The 22,996-nt window shown below is 38.0% G+C and overlaps 1 protein-coding gene and 1 long non-coding RNA gene across 9 annotated transcripts in view; both read right to left on the bottom strand.

Moving 5' to 3' along the window:
* The window catches only part of DCAF6 (DDB1 and CUL4 associated factor 6), an 82,886-nt gene that overhangs the window by 55,566 nt on the left and 4,324 nt on the right, over window positions 1-22,996 (bottom strand). For all 8 annotated transcript variants that reach the window (XM_036442927.2, XM_036442925.2, XM_036442924.2 and 5 more), the window contains exons 2-8: window positions 18,428-18,489; window positions 16,215-16,307; window positions 12,537-12,722; window positions 10,644-10,757; window positions 6,418-6,553; window positions 3,418-3,632; window positions 442-535 (exon numbers count right to left, since the gene is read on the bottom strand). In XM_036442927.2, coding sequence (XP_036298820.1) covers window positions 442-535; window positions 3,418-3,632; window positions 6,418-6,553; window positions 10,644-10,757; window positions 12,537-12,722; window positions 16,215-16,307; window positions 18,428-18,489 — 900 coding nt within the window. The remainder of the gene's footprint in view (window positions 1-441; window positions 536-3,417; window positions 3,633-6,417; window positions 6,554-10,643; window positions 10,758-12,536; window positions 12,723-16,214; window positions 16,308-18,427; window positions 18,490-22,996) is intronic.
* On the bottom strand, window positions 19,407-22,447 carry LOC123652525. The gene is made up of 2 exons (XR_006741900.1): window positions 22,415-22,447; window positions 19,407-19,484 (listed from the first exon to the last, which is right to left on the bottom strand). It is a non-coding gene; the product is annotated as an uncharacterized LOC123652525 (long non-coding RNA).

Below are 22,996 nucleotides of genomic sequence, written 5' to 3'. Positions count from 1 at the left end.
ATGCCATCTTAAAGCTTCTGAGGTAGTTTCTCACACTTGTCAAAGGCATCTGAGAGAAGGGTAAAAAAATGTATGTGCTATTATAAAATTCTCTGGTTGGAAACTGAGGGTTCTCATTCCATTTATATCTGAGAGAAAGGCAAAAATTAAGAAGTTTGATGACACCTGATGTTTTATGAGGCACGAGCATTCTTACACTTTCAGTAGGAATGTAAAGAAGCGCTTTTTGGGCACTAATCCAGTGGCCCTGCCATCCCACTTATTTATTTACAGAGTTTTATATATTTCTACTGCAAAATTTAGCTGCGACCCACTTGCACGGGTGTGCTAAGAGATGTACCAGAACGCTTGCTGCAATATCACTTCTAACAATGGAAACTGGTAAAATGCTCATTTTAAAATACCATAGAAAAAGAAAAAAGCTGACCAAAGTATAGTTACCATCTCGCTCTCGTTCACTCTCCGGCCTGGCTCGGGGTCCCGTATCTGACCAGTCACCACGAAGCCTCAAGCGCTTCACCGGAGGCTGCCGTAACTAAAAGGTGAGAAGGACACTTGTTTGCTCACCTCTAAAGCACACTTCCAATCTAATAGCTTCTCTCCCTCCCCCTACTTCTGTACTGAGGACGCACGTAGACTGAAGAGAGAGAGACACAAAGGAAATATTGTAGAGGAAGCCAAGGGCCCTCAGGTAGAGGCCTGCTTAGCTGCCCGAGTGAGCAGATGTGCTAGAGCAGAGAAGCAGAGAGAGCAGGGGAGTATGAGAACAGATGATATAGGTCTTTTTTTATTTTTTTACTTGATTTTTTATTAAGGTATTATATGTGTACATATTTTTCCATTGTCTACCCCCCCCCCCCATACATGCCCTTGAAACTACCGTATTTTTCGGACCATAAGACACACTTTTTTCCCCCCAGAAGTGGGGGGAAAAAGTCCCTGCGTCTTATGGTCCAAATATAGCCTACACATATACTTTAAAAAAAAAGTTTTTTTACTTGCCCGGCTCTGTGTGGTCTCTGTGTGCTTGCCCGGCTCTAAAATGGTTCTAAACGCTGCTGTTTACTTTACAGGGTTGATTACATGTGTTTATGACTGTGATGTTGGGTTTTAATGCACATAAAATATTTTAGGACACTATTTGTTTCAGAATCTTTTTTTCTTCATTTCTCTTCTCTAAAAACTGGTGCGTCTTATGGTCTGGTGCGTCTTATGGTCTGAAAAATACGGTACTTGAAACTACACTACTAAAGACCTCAGTCTGGCTCTAAAAGAAGTGGGAGCCGCTTGAAGAGCTGATCAGAAGAGCAACATGACCTGATGAGAAGATTATGGGAAGTGTGGCAGGGGAACTGGTTAGAAACCCCATAACAACAGAGGAGAGAGATGCTGACACCTTGCACCAAGTAGCAGTGGTAGCCAGGGTGGTGAGTAGTGCTACAGATTTGGGATGTATATGTTAAAGAAAAACTATGGGGACTAGGAAAAAATGAGAGATTGTATTCAATGCAGCAGTTCAATGATGAAGTGAGGCAGGCATCACCCCAATAAATTCAGTTTAAAAATTAGAGGAAAAGGAAAAGAGAGAAAAGACAATAAAAAGAAATAATAATAATAATAAAGGAAAATGAGAAATGAGAAACAACTGAAAACAAAAGAATCCTATCTAATAAAGGAGTAATATGCAGATTGACCATCACTCCAACACACAAGATGGCTGCCCCCATGTGGTCAAAGATCCTGCCCCCTGTGGACATGAGATGGCCACCACAAGATGGCCTGTAAGAGAGGGCAGTTGTGGGTGATCAGGCCAGCAGGGGAAGGCAGCTGGGAGGCACCAGGCCTGCAAGAGAGGGCAGTTGGAGGTGATCAACCCTGCAGGGGAGGGCAGTTAGGGGTGATAAGGCTGGCAGAGGAGGAAAGTTGGGGGCAAACAGGCTGGCAGGGGAGTAATTATACATCAATCAGGCTGGCATGGGAGTAGTTAGGGGGTGATCAGGCTGGCAGGCAGAAGCAGTTAGGGGCAGTCAGGAAGGCAGGCAGGTGAGCAGTTGGGAGCCAACAGTCCTGGACTGTGAGAAGGGTGTCTGACCACCCGTTTAGGCCCGATTCCACTGGGGTCGGACATACCTTGAGGGGTTCCAGATTGGAGAGGGTGCAGGCTGGGCTGAGGTACACTCCCCCCTTCAACTGTGCACGAATTTCATGCACCGGGCCTCTAGTATATATATAAAAATGCACTGACCACCAGCGGCAGACACTCAATGCAGGAGCTGCCCCCTGGTGGTCAGTGCGCTCCCACAGGGGAGCACCGCTCAGCCAGAAGCTGGGCTCACAGCTGGCAAGGGCAGTGGTGGTGGTAGGAGCCTCTCCCATCTCAATGGCAGTGCTAAGGACCCCTTGGGGGATGTCCGACTGCCAGCTTAGGCCAACTCCCTGCAGGCCTAAGCCAGCAGGCAGACAATCCCCAAGAGGTCCCAGATGGCAAGAGGGCACAGGCCGGGCTGAGGGACACCCCCTCCCCCAGTGCATGAATGTTGTTTACCGGGCCTCTAAGTAGGTTATAAGTGTGAAAGAGAGGCAAGGCAGTCTTTGGAACAGAAGAACTGCTTGCCCCATATGAATAGTAAATGGTAAAAGGTAAAATTCCAATTAGTGTGTGAACATAAATATTTAGTCTCCTGGAAATCTGTACATCACATTTTTTTATTTTAACTACCTTTTCTGTAACTGTTAGACTTTTGGCTATTTCTTGCTGCTATTGTGCAACCTCATAGTTAGCAAAGCATTTTGTTATTAAATATTTTCTCTTTAAAAATATTTTATAATTCTTCTCTGTAGAGCAGTGGTTCTCAACCTTTTTAATGTCGCGACCTTTTAATACAATTCCTCATGTTGTGGTAACACTCAATCATAAAATTATTTTCGTGGCTACTTCATAACTGTAATTTTGCTACTGTTATGAATCATAATGTAAATATTTGTGTTTTCTGATGGCCTTAGGCTCTACAGCAGCGATTCTCAACCAGTGGGTCATGAGAGCAGCAATTCTTGTTGAGAACCACTAGCAGGGTCACCTAAGACCATCGGAAAATACAGATATTTACATTACGATTCATTAACAGTAGCAAAATTACAGTTGTGAAATAGCAATGAAAATAATTTTATGGCTGGGGGTCACCACAACATGAGGAACAATATTAAAGGGTCACAGCATTAAAAAGATTGAGAACCACTGCTGCAGAGCCTTTCCTTAATTATTAGCTTCTGTTCTTTCATCTATGTTTTGTGTCTTTGTTTCCTAGACTATAAGTGCCTTGAAAATTGGCTCTATTTTTTAAAGCCCTTCAGGCTCCAGAAGTCACTGAATTAGTATTTTCTGAGTAAAATAAAGAAGATGGTTTTGAGTAAACTTACCTCTTCCCTTCTCTCTTCTGCAGAAGGAGTTCGAAGTTCTCGTGCGGTGTCATCTTTGGGGTCAAAAAGGTAGATATAATCTGAAGAGTAGCTAACGAGAATCTCCTGACCGTCTTCACTGTAGCACAGAGACGTCACCCTGCAGGACTTGTTGTTAAGATGAGAAGGGAGAAAACGGGCAACCATTCCAGCAGTCCCCCGGCCTGCATAATTCCCTAGAATAAGAAAACAGGAAGGTGTTTAAAATTCATGTTTTTGAAGAAAAACATTTTAAAAAGTTAATCTGCACAAGGAGATACATAATTTAATGTATAGTAACAGAAATCAAAGGTATCATTCTATTTCTAGAAGAAGAGGCTCTTTTTTCAATAACCAAATTTTATAACAAAATGAAAAAGAATACAATACAAAGGAAACGTACCTTTAAAAAAATTCAGAATCATCTGGAATGCCAGATTACATATTTTATTGGAAATATGATTTAACCAATTAAATAATTTATGATTATAGTCACACTAAATCATCTTCTAAAAAATTCTCCCCAAATTAATATACTTTTTGTAATATAAACTAGAGGCTCGGTGCATGAAAATTCATGCCCTGGAGGGGGGATCCCTCAGTCCGGCCTGCCCCCTCTCACAGTCTGGGAGCCCTTAGGGGCGGGAGACAATCTGGTGATCTGGGGAAGGCGACGCCCCATCACACCTCTGCTGCTGACACTGCCAGCAGTGCAAGCCTCAGCCGGCCCTGGTTACCTGAGCCTTGGGCAGCACTGGGCAGCTGAGCAGCCACCAACCAAGACTTGCCTGCATCACAGGCCAGCCCTGTGTGGCTGGGCAGCTGACATCTGAGGCTTGCCTGTGCCTCGGGCAGGCCCTGGGTGGATCGGGAGCTGAGAGGACTGGGGGACTTCAGAGGCAGGGCTGAGGGGGCTGGGCGCTGCCATCTTTGCGGGTATGGAAGTCAATTAGCATATTCCTTCCCTACTGACTGTGGGCATCGCCATTTTTAAGGGAAGGAGAGTCAATTAGCATATTCCCTCCTTATTATTTGTGGGCGCTGCCATCTTTGCAATGTTGTGAGGATCAATTATCATATCCCCTCTTTATTAGATAGGATAGGAAAGCTTATATTTATTAGTATACTAGATAAAAAAGTGCAGTGTCCTTTTAAACTGATTTACCTTCTACTTCATGTTTTTTAAAAATTTGACTGCCGTGAAATTTTTTCCTTCTAAGACTACAGAGTGGCAATACTATGCCAGTTTTAATTCTTTGTAGTAGTCATTAATACAATGCAATATGACAGAGAGGATAAATGAGCACTTTGTCTCCTGGAGGACTCAGGAATGCTCAATTCTAAGAATCTAAATTATACACCAAGTTGAACAATTCTGCACAATGAGGTCTTACACCTGGGTCTCATCTGTTGAGAAACAATGTCACCTGGGTCCCATCTGTTGAGAAACAATAATGAAGCCTGTAATTCTGTATTTAATACTATTTCCCTAAATGTGCATATTCAAATAGACAAAGACTCCTCAATCAGTTGAGAAAAAAATAATTTCCTCTCGCCTTCCCATTTCAATAACCATTTTTAATGACATAAATTGACAATGAGATTGACACTGCATTTATTTCTGGCCACGTCCACTTTTATTTTTAGCAATATAATTTATGTGAATATATATTTGATATTTGGGTATGTGAGTGTTTAAGTATTCCTGGCTTTCTTTACTGAGGAAATACTAATGGAGGCTGGCTTTGAATTGGGAATTTCAGAAGTGGTTTGATCCCATAATGGATGAGGAGTTGAAGGCAGATTCAAGTTCAGTGCTGTAGCATCACTGATAACAGCACTTCAAATCTGCTAAGCAGGCAAAAACATAAGCTGTACATTAATGCACAAGTTACTGTTCTTTCCTCTCCATCATCTTACCGTTAACCTCTGAATTTAAAAAATGGCAAAGAGAAATTAGGAAAACCAAGTGTTGTGTGTTGAATAGTGTCCCCACTCCACACACACACAAATTCATGTCCACTAGAACCTCAGAATGACCCTATTTGGTACAATGAGGTCATACTGGCTTAGGATACTAAGCCCAGTATGACCGATGTTCTCAGTAAAGAGAAATACAAAGACATACCCAGGGCAGAAGGCAGGTAAATATGGAAACAGAGATTGAAGCAATGCACTTAAAAGCCAAGGAATGTTAAAGATTGCCAGTGGCAACTACAAGGAAGCAAGGAGAGCCCTGCCTGGGGAGCTCAGCTGGTTAGAGAATCGCCCCCATACGCCAAAGTTGCAGGTTCAATCCCTGTCAGGGCACATACAGAAATCAACAAATGAATGCATAAATGAGTGGAACAAATCAATCTTCCTTTCCTTCTTCCTCCCTTCTTCCTCCCACCCCCTTCCTCTTTCTCTCTAAAATCAATTTTAAAACTTTAAAATAAAAAAAGAAGAGAAGCATGTAATAGATTTTCTCTGAGAACCTCCACATTAAAACGACCCTGCAAAATCCTTACTTTAGCCTCTGAATTATGAGACAATAAATTTATTATTTTAAGCCACCTAGTATACAGCCCTAGGAAATTAATATAGTTGGCTCTTGTTATTTGCAGGTTTCAAACCTACAGATTCAACCACCCCTGAAGGAAAACGGTACTTTCCACCAGTGGAGGGCTGAACATATGCACTTTTCTAAGCCATTTTATAAAGGACTTGGACATCTGGGGAATTGGGTACCCCAAGGCTCCTGGAACCATCCCTGGAGATAGTAAAGGACAACTATACATCAAGCGCTACAACTTTTTAAAGATAAAAACTGCGAAAGTACCACCTCAACAGAATCATAAAAACTTAGTAAAAGGCTGTTTTTATAATACATATTATTTAAACACATTCTACATACTAAATTGTAATAAAAAAATTTTAAGTGTCATATTTATTTTCTGAACTGATAGAATCTTGTATCTGCATTAATATATATCTTTGTACCTGTAGCTCTTGTGCCCAGCATTCTCCGGTCATATATTCGAACCGAGCTATCAGAACAACCCACAGCAAGATAATATGGTATTGGCGGGCAGATCGCTACAGAAGTAGCAGCACGTCGGCAGTTAATTAGAATATCCTACAAAAGACAAAATAGCAGCAGTTACATAGAGCTTACAGTAGAGATGATACTACCCTGTTTCTCCGAAAATAAGACAGTGTCATATATTAATTTTTGCTCCCAAAGATGCGCTAGGTCTTATTTTCAGGGGATGTCTTATTTTTCCATGAAGAAGAATACGGTACACATTTATTGTTAAATGAAAATAAAGAAAATTTATTACCTGTATACGGTATGGTAGTATGGTAGTTGTCAACACAAACCAGACAAACTGTGAATCCTACAGTATCAAGAATTTACTCATTTATTCAATGACAATCATGTCATCATCTTCTTGAACATCATCATAACAATCCAATTCCTGAATTTCCTGGTGAATTTCTTGTAACTCCATTTTTTTCAGAATCAGTGGACCAAATCTCTCATGTTTAGCAATAGCATTCTGAGACAGAGCCTAGGGGGGCCTTATTTTCGGGGGGATGCCTTATATTTCACTCAGAAGGAAACCTGTAAGTAGGTCTTATTTTCGGAGGATGTTTTATTTTCGGGAAACACGGTATATTGAAAAAGGTTTTCTTCAATTAGAAGAAAACAATCTTTCTCAGAAATCCTAATTCAATAAGTATGACATTGAAAGGGGGAAAATGCAGTTTCCTTTCATTTTTCAGATTTCTTTCTATCAGTAAGTTTCTAAAACATTCAGCTTATGTGAAAGGAAGATAAATACATGCAGTCAATATTCCTCCTCAGCAGTTTACCACTCTAAGAAAAACTCTGTTTTCTTTATAGTTTGTTATACAATTCCAAAACTGACTTCTAATATAAATTTTATGCTTTCCTTATGGACCAAACAAAATAAGAAAACATATGTGGAAAACTACATTTAATTAAAGTAGCAATTTAAAATCAACCAACATCTGAGTAATTCAAAATACATTCTAAAGAGGAAAGAAATAAAAATTGTTCCCAGATATAAGACTCAAACAGCAGCTAAATCAACAGCAGCTACAAAAGAGCTGCTAATAATTCAAGAAACTAATCATTAATCATGATTTAAATCCTTTCTCAAAACTAGCTGCACTTCAGATAATGATATAATACAAATTGAATTATTTCTCAGAAATGCCCCCTAAATATCCTTATGCTTATGACTAATGAACATCTTTAGGAATGTAAAACATTCACATATATAATGTATCAATAAGTTGTTAACCACATTAGAAATGCCTCTGTTTTTGGTCCATTGGACAGTAAAGATGGAGGTATAATCTACCTTTGTCTGATTAGTACTAATTATTTTATATGGTACTTATAATATTTTAGTTCTTTTACTACTAAAATATAACAAAAGTATTTTTTTAAATATATTTTATTGATTTTATACAGAGAGGAAGGGAGAGAGATAGAAACATCGATGAGAGAGAGTCATCGATCAGCTGCCTCTTGCACAACCCCCACTGGGGATATGCCCACAACCAAGGTACATGCCCTTGACCGGAATCGAACCTGGGACCCTTCAGTCCCCAAGCCGATGCTCTATCCATTGAGCCAAACTGGTCCCGGCTAACAAAAGTATTATTAATTGATTTTAAACTTTTAAACTTTTCTCAACTTATAAAATCTTTCTCCTTATCAGGTTAAATATAAGTATAATCTCTCTCTCTCTCTCTCTCTCTCTCTCTCTCTCTCTCTCTCTCTCTCTCTCTCATATACACACACACACACACACACACACACACAGCCTATAAAAGACAAATTTTACTATAATGTTACCATTTACCCTCCATAAGCATTAGAAAATGTAAGAGTTATGACCCGGAACACATATCCTAAAGGTGTTCTGTTAATTTTATACTATTTTGTCTGTAATCCAAGCTCCTCACTCTTCTCAGTTCAGCTGTGTATTTAAAATATATTCACCTTATGTTTTATTTATTTAACTAGAGGCCTGGTGCACAAAATTTGTGTACTGGGGAGGGTGTCCCTCAGCCCAGCCTGCACCTCTTCAATCTGGGACCCCTTAAGGAATGTCCAACTGCAGGTTTAGTTCTGATCCCTAGATGTCCTGCAGTCAGACATCCCTCTCACAATCCGGGACTGCTGGCTCCCAAGTGATCGCCTGCCTGCCAGCCTGATCACCCCCTAACCACTCTGCTGCCAGCCTGATCGATGCCTAACTACTTCCCTGCTTGCCTGATTGCCCCCAACTGCCCTCCACTGCAGGCCTGATCCCCCCCCCCCCAATTGTCCTCCCCTGCAGGCCTGTTCCCCTCCCCCACCAGCCTGGTCACCCCTAACTATCCTCCCCTGCAGGCCTGGTCACTCCCAACTGCCCTCCCCAGCCAGCCTGGCCACCCCTAACTGCTCTCCCCATCAGCCTGGTCACCCCCAAATGTCCTCCCCTGCAGGCCTTGTCCCTACTAACTGCCCGCCCCTGCTGGCCTAGTCACCCCTAACTACCTTTCTCTGCTGGCCTGATCACCCACAACTACCCTCCCATGCTGGCCATCTTGTGGTGGACATCTTTGACTATATGGGGGCAGCCATCTTGTATGAGGGTGTGAGGGTCAATTTGGATATTACCTCTTTATTATATAGTGGTATTGACCTCAGAACTTTATTCTTATTATACCAAATTTGTTTACCAAATGCCTTCTATAATTCTGTTTTAGTAGTTAAAGATTACTTTAGGAGCCAGTTTTTGTTTTGTTTTTTTTCATACTTTGGCGTCTATTCATTTTTATATTGAATATATAAAGAAATAAAATGTTTTATTAAGGAAAATTTTAACAATGTTTTCACTTATTAGCTTTTCTTTCATCTTTATTTTTACCGGATTTTTGGTTATAAAAGCACAACTAAATCTTACTATGTGCACACTAAAATATGTCTTAAAAGAATTTGACATAACAAATTTTAATATCTACCATTTACTGAGAAATAGGAATATCAAATACCCTAGTAAACTATCTGATATTTTAAACTTATTCTGCCTTTCATATATTAGTTCAATGCTTTCCTAGTTTTGTGTGTGTGTACATATATGTAACATAAAAACAGACTTAAAAATCATACATTTAAAATTTCTTAATTTCTATTTTTTTCTGTTTCAATGTAGAAAATAATCTCTCCCCCTCCTCCACATCAAGAATTTCAATAATAGTAACTGGTTTAAGTAGCAAGCATTTAACCTCGTCACTAGTAATTCTTCTTTGAGGGGGGTGGAGACTTCCAGTAAAAATATATTTAGTAATACTTTCTTATTTCATTTGGTACTTCAAAATTATCTGAGAAAAAAGCCACTGTTTATAAATAACATTTGGGGTTAGCTGTCTGGGGCCATTACATGATTTCTCAGGCCTTTTTCAAGTTTACAATAGTGTTAAAAATACAAAATTGATAGTGAAACTATGCCTATAGAGAAGTGTGCTAAATCTGAATGAACACATTGATAGAATGGTATCTTGTTACTTAAAAAAAAAAAAAAAAAACCCAAACATATAATTGTTGGTTTAAAAGCTAGGGTAAAAACAAAGAGAAGACACTAAATTACCATACACTTTCATTGTGGCTATTGGTTAGCCAAAATTATCTCCATAAGTGGGCTATATTGATAAATGCTCTAGTTTTATAATACTAAAGTATATACTGAACAGTTCTCATGTATATATAATTTAAAATGTACAATAAAAATACAACTTCCTTAACTTCACTATTAACATTTTAATGTAAAAAAATGTTAATTATAAAATATATGCTATTTAAGATTTTTTCAAAACAACTGACCCATAATCTCAATAATCCAGAGATAATTTATTGGTACTATTCAATTTTTTTTTTTAATCCTTACCTAAGGATATTTTTAACTTTGATTTTCTGGAGAGGGAGGAAGGGATGGAAACATCAATGTGAGAGAGACATAGATTGGTTGCCTTACGCATGTGCCCAACCCGCAGGTACATGCCCTTGAACAGGAATCAAACCCACAACCCTATAGTGTGTAGGCCGATGCTCTAACCACCAAGAAACATAGGCCACGGCTTACTATTTCAATTTTAATTATAATCTTATATATTTTGCATCATTTATACAAGAATTTAATTCTTACATCTTTGCAATCTTCTTTTGTGCAGCTAGTTTTGATGCGCGTATCAAACCACCTAACAGTTCCGTCTTCACCACAAGAGAGGAAAGTATGCGGGTCATTAGGTACAGTCATAATCTGAAGATGAGAGCAAAATCACAGGTATTCTTATTGAACACTTAAACAGGTGGCTTTGAGAAGCATTGCTACTGTTTTATAAAATGATTAAAGCAAAAGCAACTATGTCGAAACAGTAAAATACATATAGAAGTATACAAGAAGTAATAGTTAAATTAATATGACTCATTACTTTGAAGTTTGAAATGAATGTTCCTGCAGATAGGTGGTTGTTTAAAATTATAAACTTCTAACAACTTTGACAAGAAATATTTTTACCCTAGGAAACTTGTTCAAGCTATTCAAAGACTAATTTTTATGAGTTCTGGATATAAATTTGTAATTATATTATAAACACATTCTAATTTTCTTCTATGATAATGTTTAAAAAAACTATAAGATGCTGAATTGATTAAAGCATTTAAATTGGCGTCTCAAAATTTTTGACAAAATTTCTTGATTATGACACTCAACAAGTTAGGAAAGGGAGGAAATTACCTCAACATAAACACCATATATGAGAAGCTCATGGCTAACATTATATTCAACTAGAAGCCCGGTGCATGAATTCGTGCATCGGCAGGGTCCAGCCAGCCTGCCCCAATTGGGGCGATAAGGCCTGGATGGCTGAGGGGAGAGGATGCAGGAGGTTGGCCAGCTGGCCCTGCCCCCTGGTCGAACTCCCAGTCAAACTCCTGGTCAAGGGGACAATTTGCATATTAGCCTTTTATTATATAGGATAGTGAAAAACTGAAAGCTTTCCCTTTCAGATCTGGGACGAGACATGAATGTCTACTCTCATTACTTCTATTCAATACATTATTGAAAATTCTAGCTAAAGCAAGAAAAAAGAAATAAAAGTAATCGAAACTGAAAAAGAAGTAAAACTATCTCCGATTGAAGATGACATGGTTTTATATGTACACTATTCTAAAGATTCCATACAAAAAAAAAAAACCATTAAAACTAATAAATGAATACAGCAAAGTTGCAGGTTAACAAGTCAACAAAAAAATCAGTTGGGTTTCTTTAAAGCACTAACAATAAACAATCTGGAAATGAAATTAAGAAAACAACCTCATTATATTACAAGCAAAAAGAATAAAATACTTGGGAATAAACTTATTCAAGGAGGTGAAAGTCTTATATACAAAAAACTATAAGACACTGTTGAAAGAAATCAAAGAAGACACACACAAATGAAAAGACATCTATGTTCATGAATTGAAAGACTTAATATTGTTTAAATGCCCATACTACTCAAGGTGATCTAGATTTAACCCTGTGGTATTTTTTTTTTTTTAACAGAACCAAAAAAAAAAAATCTTAAAATTCATATGAAACTCAAAAGACACAAATAGCCAACACAATCTGGACGAAGAAAAACAAAGCTGGAGGCCTCATATTTGCTGCTTTCAAAAAATATTACAAAGCTATTGTATTTAAAACATTACCAGTATTATAGTACTGACATAAAGACTTTATGCAAGACAGAGATAGTTTAAGAAGTGAAGCACAATACAGAAGCATCTTTTAAAGGCTGACACCTGCTTGCCAAGAGTATGGTTGCTCACATAATTACTATTACTCACAGCTTATTTCTTAACTTTATTCCCAAGCATATCAAGACCCATGCTCTCAAATGCTTTACTGAAATCTAGATATGCTATCAATACTATCTTTGCCTACAAATTCATGAAGGAGTGTACATACATAAATCTACACATATGTACTATATACATACACTTACATAAAAACATACACATATGTATCACATGTATAATCATAATAATACTGCACCTCATAGGTAGTTCCATAATGGCACGTAAATTGGCATTGTCTGTTAGTTTCTGCATCTTGCTCAACATTTGTGTAATATATTACTCCATCTCCAGAGCAGGAGACAATCTGCTTATCATTTGTGCATGGTAAGAACTTTGCACTGAAGATATTTGCTCGGTGTCCTGAACGAATTGTCGTCAAAACCTGAAACATACAAAGAAGGTAATTCTTGGCAATTTATTACTTCCTAGAAATAAAAATTCATATTTAACATAAGCAGAGCCAGGAATAAACTCTCATTAACATTTTTATCTCAATGAAAATTACCATTTGGTTTGAAATATTATAATTAGGAAAAAAAGCAATCAAAATCATTCATATTTTCTTTTTTCCCTCTGAGGTGTTAAGAATTTTGACAATCATTTTGGACTGAATGCCTCACTATCCATGCAGTTATCTGTTAGGACTATTTTAAAAGTTATTTGTTATTTTTAGGACTATTTAATCAAGCATTTTTTTCATTGTCTTCAGTGGGAGGATTGGTCCAAATAAATTAGCCCATAATTTTTGAAAAACAAAACATTCTCTTTTTAATATATTTGAGACTTATTATATATACTAGAGGCCTGGTGCACAAAAACTCGTGCACTGGAAGGGGGTCCCTCAGGCCGGCCTGCCCCCCTCAATGTCCAGGAGCCCTCAGGACATGTCCCAGGGGGAGTGGGCCTAAGCCACAGTCTGGCCTTCCTCTGCAGGAGGCGACCTGGCGGATCAGGGGAAGGCAACGCCCTACTGTCAGCTACCCCAGCTTGCCTTAGCCTCAGCCCCGGTCCTCACAGCAGCAGCCATTGCAGCTTTGTCTGGAAGGATGTCCGGAAGATGTCTGCTCTAATTAGCATATTACCCTTTTATTAATATAAATGATTAAGATATACCATTAATAAGAAACACCTCTGATCTCTTAACTCTATGGGTAGTGTTTTGAAACTTTCTTTAGTATTAATTAATCTTCCCATGAATTCACAGGATCTAAAAATAGAGTGAAACTATAAGAAAAGATTTAACTCAGGATTAAAAAGAAAACAATTTTCCTATGTAATCAATCATTAGTTTTTTTACAATAAAAATAAAAATATTTGTATGATATAAAAATTTGAAACTATTAAAACCACTATGTGACAAAGATAGTCTTCTTATACCTAAAATCTCTGAAAGTATTATCTGATTAGTCATTCATCAAATTGGAAATGAGGGTGGGTAATGAGCAATTGCTTTTCAAATATTATCTAATAAAAGGGTAATATGCAAATTGACCATCACTCCAACACACAAGAGGGCTGCCCCCATGTGGATACAAGATGGCCGCCACAAGATAGCCAGCAGGGGAGGGCAGTTGGGGACCACCAGGCCTGCAGGGGAGGGCAGTTAGGGGTGACCAGGCCTGCAGGGGAGGACAGTTAGGGGCAATCTGGCTGGTAGGGGAGCAGTTAGGCATCAATCAGGCTGCAAGGGGAGTGGTTAGGGGGTGATCATGCTGGCGGTTAGGGGCAGTCAAGAAGGTAGAAAGGCAAGCAGTTGGGAGCCAGCAGTCCTGGATTGTGAGAGGGATATCCCAGATTGGAGAGGGTGCAGGCTGGGCTGAGGGATACTCCCCCTGCCATGAATTTTGTGCACTGGACCTCTATTACTTATACAATCTACTAGGAACCATGCATAAAACAAATATCATTTTTAAAAAGCAATTTAAAAAGAAGCACCTGATCTAAAAATTATGCCATTGGGCTTTTTAACACACACACACACACACACACACACACACACACACACACACATATATATATATATGGATTTTAGAGAGAAATGGAGAGGGGGGAGAGAGGCAGAAATAACAATGATGAGAGAGAATCATTGATCGGCTGCTTCCTGCACGGCCCCTAAATGGGGATCTAGCCTGAAACCATGTGCCCTTGATCAGATTCAAACACATGACCCTTCAGTCCGCAGGCTGACGCTCTATCCACTGAGCAAAACCAGCTAGGGCCCATTGGACATTTTCACAAAATAATTGAAAGCAGGAATTTGCAGAGTTATTTATACACTTACATTCATAGCAGCATTATTTACAACAGACAAAAGCAAAAGCAACCCAAGTGTCCACTGATAGATAAATGGGTAAATAAAACGTGGTCTATCCACACAATGGGTTATTATTCAGCTTTAAAAAGGATAGAAAATCTGACCCAAGCTGTAATGTGGGTGACCCTTGAGAAAATTATGCCGAGTAAAATTAGCCAGTCATAACAGGGCAAATGTTGCACAAACACATGTGAAGTTCATTAACATCAAACTAGGGCCAGCAGCACCAGCTATTGTGCCTAGAAGTAGATGCAGTCCTTAGTAAGGGTGTCGAACTCAATCAGAGAAGGGGCCAAAATCTAAAATCCAGCCTAAATCGCGGGCCGAATGGTTTACTGAACAGTCATAAACTGTCATTGTGATGGAAACGCAGCGGAGTGCAGTGATGACAGCGCGGTGCGGGCCACATTGCAAGGCCTGGCGGGACGGATTTGGCCCGCGGGCCTTGTGTTTGACACATGTGCCTTAGAGTAATCAGATTCATAGACACAGAAAGCAGACTGGTGACTGTGGGAGGGCTGCCGGGAGGGGGAACGAGGAGCTCCAGTTTCCGGGCAGAGTCTGAGTTCTGCAGCTGGGTGGGGACGGGGTATCACAATGAGGTGAAAGTATATAATGTCACTGAACTGAACTCCTAACAATGGTTAATTTTATGTTATATGCATATTATCACAATTTAAAAAAAATAAAGCTCTGCATTTTTTAAAGAAAGTTTGTCGGTACCTAGATGAGCGCTTTGTATATTATAAGCACTGAAATTCTAATGGTCAGGAAATTTCTCCACTGTAAGAAAAAGGTAGTAGTCCTAGTAATTACAGACGTATGAGAAATAGAGCTTGAAAACATCAAGTTTCCCTCTGGTAAGCCAGTATAATTAAGCAAAGCTGACTCTGAAATAAAATTATGACCTATCTTTTCCATCAAGGACAGCATCAATGTGAACTTCTTTTTAGGCTGAAGGACAACAAACATTTATTTAAATAGCTTAACTAAAGGAAAATAAGAAATACATGAAGTACTGATCCTGTAAGATTGATAATATTAAAAAAGGGTGCCTATTTACCATGTTCTCACTGACATAAAAATGGTTGCGTACTCCTATATAAGCAGTCAGAGGAAGAGCCAGTAAAACCAGAACGCAATCCTAGTTCCTAGCCCAGCTTATTGAACTGAAGAAACATACCACTAGAACCTAGCCACTGTTTTTAAACTGATAAAATACCGTTTCTTATACTGCTTGGCTGAAAAAATTTTTCCTTGAGCAGAAAGGAAAAAGATCACATTGCCTCCCTGGCCTTCAAAGAGTGGTTTATTGAGATAATATCACTTTTGGCAATGTTATCCACTTGGATAACATGAAGCATGCTTAAATATTCTAGAATCAAAAAACAGAACGAAACCTAATGTTTTGCTAAGGAAACTAGCAAACCTGGCTGTAATAACTTATAAATTATATAACAAACGTGAGCAAAATAAGAATATTCTATTACAGTCCGTAATTATTATAATTTCTTTTTTTCTCTCACTCCCATAAAATTGTAGATTTTAAAAATTACTTACCTTTCTACTGTAAGGATTACTAATTACTAACTTGGTGTCATCCGAGCCAGATAAAATATATTCTCCAGTCTCATTCCAACAGATTGTATTAACCTAAAAAGAAAGCAAAAAAGGGATTGCAGCAAATTGAACATAAAAACAAGTGTGAATCTTTTACTTAACTGATGGTTCAAAATTTATATCACTAATGAGGTTGTATGTACGGAAAATAGTATTTACCAATTTACTACCTGAAAGTACATGTTGACTTCTATTTAGCAAACACAATATTCTGAAAATTCACAATTAAATGTTTGTCTCTCTTAAATTTTATTATTTAAATTATTTTAACTAATTCATTTTATATCCAAAGACATAAAACTGGGTCACCTAAACAGGAATTAAAAAAACTTACTACAAAGCTGCAGTGGTCAAGGCTGTGTGGTGGTGTCATAACCATAAACACACATCAACCGAATGGAATGGATAGTCAGAAATAAACCCTTACATTCATGGTCAAGTAATTTTTATCAAGGAGTCTAGGACTACTCAATGGAGAAAGAACAGTTTTTCAACAAATGTGCTGGGACAACTGGATATACACAGGCAAAAGAATGAATTTAGACTCCTACTTCACACCATATATAAAAACTGACTGAAAATGATCAAATATTGAAACGTAATAGCCAAAACAATGAAACTCTCAGAAGAAAACATAGGTGTAAATCTTCATGAAAACTAAAACCACAATGAGTTACTATTATATTTCACACCTAATAAGGTGGCTATAATAATTAAAAACAAACACACACACACACAGAAAATAAGAGTTGGTGAGGATGTCAAGAAACTGGAGGCCTTCTACATGGCTGAAAGAATGCAAAATAGCACAGCTCTTTGGGAAAAAGTTTGGCAGCACCTCAAAACTGACACAGAATTATGCTGTACCCATTAATTCCACAACAAGGTCTATATGCAAGAGAAAATAAAACATGTCACACAAAAACTTGTACACAAAAGTCCATAGATGCATCATTCATAAGAACCCAAAGAGAAACCAACCCAAATATTATAAACAAAATGTGACTGTTTGCTTATAACAAAATATCTGCACAATGAAATATTATTCAGCAATATTACCCATAATGTGACATGGACAAACCCTGAAAACGTTAATGATAATGAAAGAAGCCAGTCTGAAAAGCCTTACATGTTATTCTACTTACATAAAAAGTCCAGAAGAGGCATATCTATAGAGACAGAAAGTAAACTAGTGAAGGCCAACAGCTAGGTGGGGAGGGCATGGGAATGACTGATAAATGGCACAAACTTATATTTCAGATGCTGAAAATATACTGGAATTAGATAGTGATGACGGCAGTACTACATTATGATTATATTTTAAAAACCACTAAATTATAGAGGGGATAAATGGTGATGGAAGGAGACTTGACTTGGGGTGGTGAACACACAATACAATGTATTAGAGAATTTTATATAATTTTATTAACCAATGTCTCCCCAATAGTCAATAAAATAGATACACAATATAAAAAATATAAAACATAAAAAAACCCTGGATTACACATTAAGGTGGGTCAATTTTATGACATATAAACTATATCTAAATTTTTAAAAACTACTTAGACTTCCACTTTTAGTCAAAATGGAATGGATAGTCAGAGTAGCATGGACCATCTCTACTTTAAAAAACACGTACCGCCGGGACTGGTTTGGCTCAATGGGTAGAGCGTCGGCTTGGGGACTGAAAGGTCCCGGGTTCGATTCCAGTCAAGGGCATGTACCTTGGTTGCGGGCATATCCCCGGTAGGGGGTGTGCAAGAGGCAGCTGATCGATGACTCTCTCTCATCGATGTTTCTAACTCTCTATTCCTCTCCTTCCTCTCTGTACAAAATCAATAAAATATATTTAAAAAAAAAAAAAAAAAAACACGTACCATATACTTTTTTAAATTCAAAATCACTTCAATGTAAAACTTTATTCTCCCAATTTATTGGTCAGTTACAATCTCTTCAGGGAAAACTGGGGAATTTTTTTAAAAAGATTTTAAAATTAATTTTTGGAGAGAGAGGAAGGAGGAGAGAGAGTAACATCAACGGGCTGCTTTCTGCATGAACCAGCAACCTTTCAGTGTGCAAGGCTGGGGCATTTTATCAAACATTTCAACACTCAGTTTTAAAGTCATTCATGGTTGAAAACAACTATTACTTACACAACCATCATGCACATTCAGGGTTGCTTCAAGTTTTAATCTTTGGATAAATTCTCTTCTTCCTGTTTCAAAAGAAAGAAAGAACTAAATACATCCTAAAATTTATTGCTGTGGAAAGTAGAACACTGAAGTTAAGAGCCTAGGATCTGGCGTAAGTAGATTCAAGCTCTAATTTCAACTCTTCCATTTATAAACTGAGTGATATTGGGCAAATTAACCCCATCCTGTGCCCTAGTTTCCTCATGAGAGTACCTACCTACTTCTTGTAGTTAAAGGATTGGGTGATAGGGCTTACTTAGCACCATGTCTGGACCACAGTAAACACTCAAGGTTCCCTTCATTCACTCATTCATCCAACAAATACATTGAATACTCAGTGTACTTACTCTGTACAAGTAGTATAGTAGGAGCTAGGAATACGGTGGTAAAACAAAACAGAAAAAGACCCCTGTCCTCTAGTGAGGGATGAAAGATAATAAACAATACACTTGAAGGTGAAGGTGCTACATGGAAAAGTGAAGCAGAGAAAGGGGTGAGAGAGGCCTGGAGGTGGAGGACGGGGTTTCAGTTGAAATAGGGTGGCGCACAGCGTTTGCTAGCTGCCACCTCTACTTAAACACATCTCAATTTGAGAAATGTTAACATATTTCAAAGCTCATTTTGCAATGATGAAATGTGGCAGCAAAAAATAAAATAAAATCAACCTAACTGTCCATCAGTTAAAACACTACAAAAATAGAACATGTTCCTTCTTTGAAAAAGAGAAATATGTTTCCCTTTAAGACATGAATCATCTTTACCAAAGATGGACCAAAAAGCTTCATGTTTATTCAGAAACTGTAGTGAAAGGAAGCTGAGTATGTGACAAAGAGCGATAATTAGCTAAGTAATCAGGCTGATGAAATCTCGGATAAAATTAAATTTGACTATGCTTTCTGTATACTGTCATAGGGACAGATTTCTTTATTATGTTTTCTCGCCATGCTACATAAAGATCAGCATCTTCTTTGAAGCCAAACTGTTTTTTTTTTCTCCTTCCTTATAACTGGCAAGATGTCTAGGTAGAGGATGAACATATGGATTAAAAAATTTCTTTTTGTTTGTGGGGAATGCTCTACATTTCCAAAACTTACTATTGTAGAATAAAACAATTGATAGAAATTCAGTAAGGTATTTTCCTGAACAGGGTTGTACTTTAACTTTTCAAATCTAATTTTCAGTTATAAAAACATTATTAATAGCAAATTTAAAAAAAATTATTGATTTCAGAGAGGAAGGGAGAGAGCGATAGAAATATCAATGAGAATCATTCATTGGGCATTGATCCCAAACCTTGGGCACGTGTCCTGCAGAGAATTGAACTGTGACCTTCTGGTTCATAGGTCGACACTCAACCACTGAACCACACCATCTGGGTGCAAATAGATAACTTTTTAAAAAATTCTTTTCTCGCCGGAACCGGTTTGGCTCAGTGGATAGAGCGTCAGCCTGCGGACTGAGAGGTCCCAGGTTCGATTCTGGTCAAGGGCATGTACCTTGGTTGCGGGCACATCCCCAGTAGGGGGTGTGCAAGAGGCAGCTGATCCATGATTCTCTCTCATCGATGTTTCTAACTCTCTATCCCTCTCTCTTCCTTTCTGTGAAAAAATCAATAAAAAAATTAAAAAATAAAATAAAAATAAAAAAAATTCTTTTCTCTTTGGCCAATGGCAGGCTTGGTAATTCTATGAAGTAATCAATTCATAGTTAAGAAATAAAGTATTATTCAAATTAACAACATTAACAATTCATTAAAATATTTTTATAAATGTACTAGAAACTTTTCCAAACTTCAAAAATCTGATTTTGAAAAAACAGCTCTGCCATTTCTGTCTACAGAAAATAATGATGGCACATAAGACAAATGAAGACAAAGTGAGTTCCAGAATAATGCTCATCTACGAAATTTGTACCTAAAACACACGCTGAAGCACAATAGTTAAGTAGATAGCTCCTGAGTATTTTTTAACTTGACTTTGGAGATCAAAATGGTTGTGCGTACACAGATCCCATAAAATGAGCTTCTAGAAATAACAAGTGTCAACACCCTCTACCTTTTCAGCAATTCAATGCGCTTCTAAGAAATGGGAACTGAAAGCCATCAGAAAATAAGAGCTGTAAGTTAAAGAAACTCAACCCCCCTCAAACAAAAGTAAAAATAAACTCATGCCTGCAGAGTCTGGCCTACTTGCAAGCTGACAAGTTACCTGCCATTTCATGGGAGCTGGCAGAAGAAAAAGACTCTCAAGCCAGAAGCAAAGATTTTACTACTCATGGCACAGCAAACGGTATGGGCTTCAGGTTAACACTTTACTCCTCAGCCCCCAATTCCCACTGGGCAATGCGGAGCAGTCTGGATGCTACAATGTGCAAGCATTGGATCTGAATCACAGCCAGAAAGCTCTGAACTGCGGGGACCCAAATATTGAATCAAATAACCTGCCTGATAAAAGGGACACATTGTCTTCATTATGCTGGACAATAAATAAGTCTGCCCTCTGCCCCAGAGGGAGAAACTATGTAAACATCGTTGGAAAGATAGTCCAGAACAAAGCAGCCAGTGCCTCAGCTCACAAGACATGCAGAAATGTAACAAAGCATGGAAAACTCTTCCAACAATTACACTCTTGTGACAGATGAATTTACCTATGACAGTGGCTTCCCACTCCAGTCTTTCTGCGACCCAAACTGCCTCTTAAGATTCCATTTCAAACTCAGCATTCCATTCAGTATTAATGGATTATAAACTCCATAAAAAAGAGGAGCAAATGCCTAGAACAGTGCCTAGCACAAAGCAGGCACTCAATCTGTATTTGCTGAATCAATGAATAAATGAATGGGATCAAAGTCTTCACTCTGTTCTATAATGTGTTTCACTCAATAATTTGGGAGGAACATCTTTCAATGACAATCAATACTGAGCCATTACTCATTTTAATGACTGAGAAACTTATTAAATAGCTTTATAAGTTATTTATCTGCATAACTAGCTCTCTTATTACATTATTAGATGCTTGAGACAAGGAAGGTCAGAACTAGGTTTAAATATCTAACTTGAAACGTACTATACACATACTCTGGGAAAAACCTAACCTCTAAAAGCCTCAGTTTTCACATTGGTACAAGTTTTATCTCTGATGAGAATATTACCATCACCTTTACAGGTTTAATGCTGAGAGTAAACAATTAGCATACGGGAAACTCATAGATGTGACTGATATACTGTAGACACTCAAGATTAGCAGTCTCCTTATGCACATGTGGGATTGTCCTAAGTTAATATTGTCTGAAAAGAGAAAGGATGATTTAAAGAAAGACTTTATTGAAGGGGCTGAGGTAACTTCAAGTGGTTAAGAGAAAAGAATAAGGTTAGTGATACTGAGAAGGAAAGCGCCTGTGCAGAAATGTTCACTTTTCTTGATCCTATTGTCTCAACAGCTTCTTATGCCAAATTTCCATCATCTACATTTGCTGCCCTCCCTGGCTCATGGTCAGGTCTTCCTTTTCTGACACTGTGCCTTTGGTCCCTCCTCTTTATTGTTTTTTTTTCTTGGAAATCATGGGTTATCAGTGAATCCAATGGTCTTTTTTCAAGTCATACTTTTCCTGACCTCCTAGAATTATCTGTCACTACTGACTGCTGTCTTCCTGAAGTAACCACCCCATGGCATCGTACCACAGAGCTGGAAGTGACAAACCTCTGGAGAGAGAAAACAAAATATAGGGGAAAACGGAACAAAATATGTGTAGATTTGTAGACTGTAAAAAAAAAATATATATATATATAATGCATTGCTGAGGGAAAAGAAAGAACACCTAAAAAAATAGAGAGAAAAAACCCATGTTCATGGTCCATTGATTTTCAACAAAGGGAAAAGGACTGCCTTTTTCCAAATGGTGCTGAATCAATGCACATTCATTGGCAAAGAGCCGAAACTTGACCCTTACTTCATAGCATAATTCAAAATTGTTCATAAACCTAAATGTAAGTTAAAAATAGAAAACGTTAAAAAAAACAAACAAACAAAAAAAACCCACAGTAGAAATAATTTTGATCTTGGATTAGGTAGAGTCTTAAATAGGATACCAAAAGTATGAATTACAGAAGACACTGTTAAGAAAAATAAAGGACAAGACAAACTGGGAGAAAATACTGCAAAATGCATATCCAAAACGCATTATCTTGACCTGCATCAAGAATATGTAAAGAATTCTTAAATTATTAAGAAGGTAAACCTGAACATTTAACCAAAGTGTATGGGTGGCAAATAAACAGTGAAAAGATATTCAGTATCATTAATCATGGGAATTAAATCAACTGCAAATTAAAATGATAATAATGGCCCTAGCTCTTTTGGCTCAGTGGCTAGAGTGTCGTCCTTTGGATGGAAGGGTCCAGGGTTCAATTCCGGTCAAGGGAACATGCCTAGATTGCAGGCTTGATCCCAGTAGGAGGCGTGCAGGAGGCAGCTGATCAATGGTTCTCTCTCATCACTGACGTTTTTCTCTCTCTCAGAAATCAATAAAAAT

The sequence above is a fragment of the Pipistrellus kuhlii genome, unplaced genomic scaffold (assembly GCF_014108245.1).
Source record: "Pipistrellus kuhlii isolate mPipKuh1 unplaced genomic scaffold, mPipKuh1.p scaffold_m20_p_18, whole genome shotgun sequence".
NCBI lineage: Eukaryota > Metazoa > Chordata > Mammalia > Chiroptera > Vespertilionidae > Pipistrellus > Pipistrellus kuhlii.
This window is presented reverse-complemented; position numbering and strand designations above follow the sequence as displayed.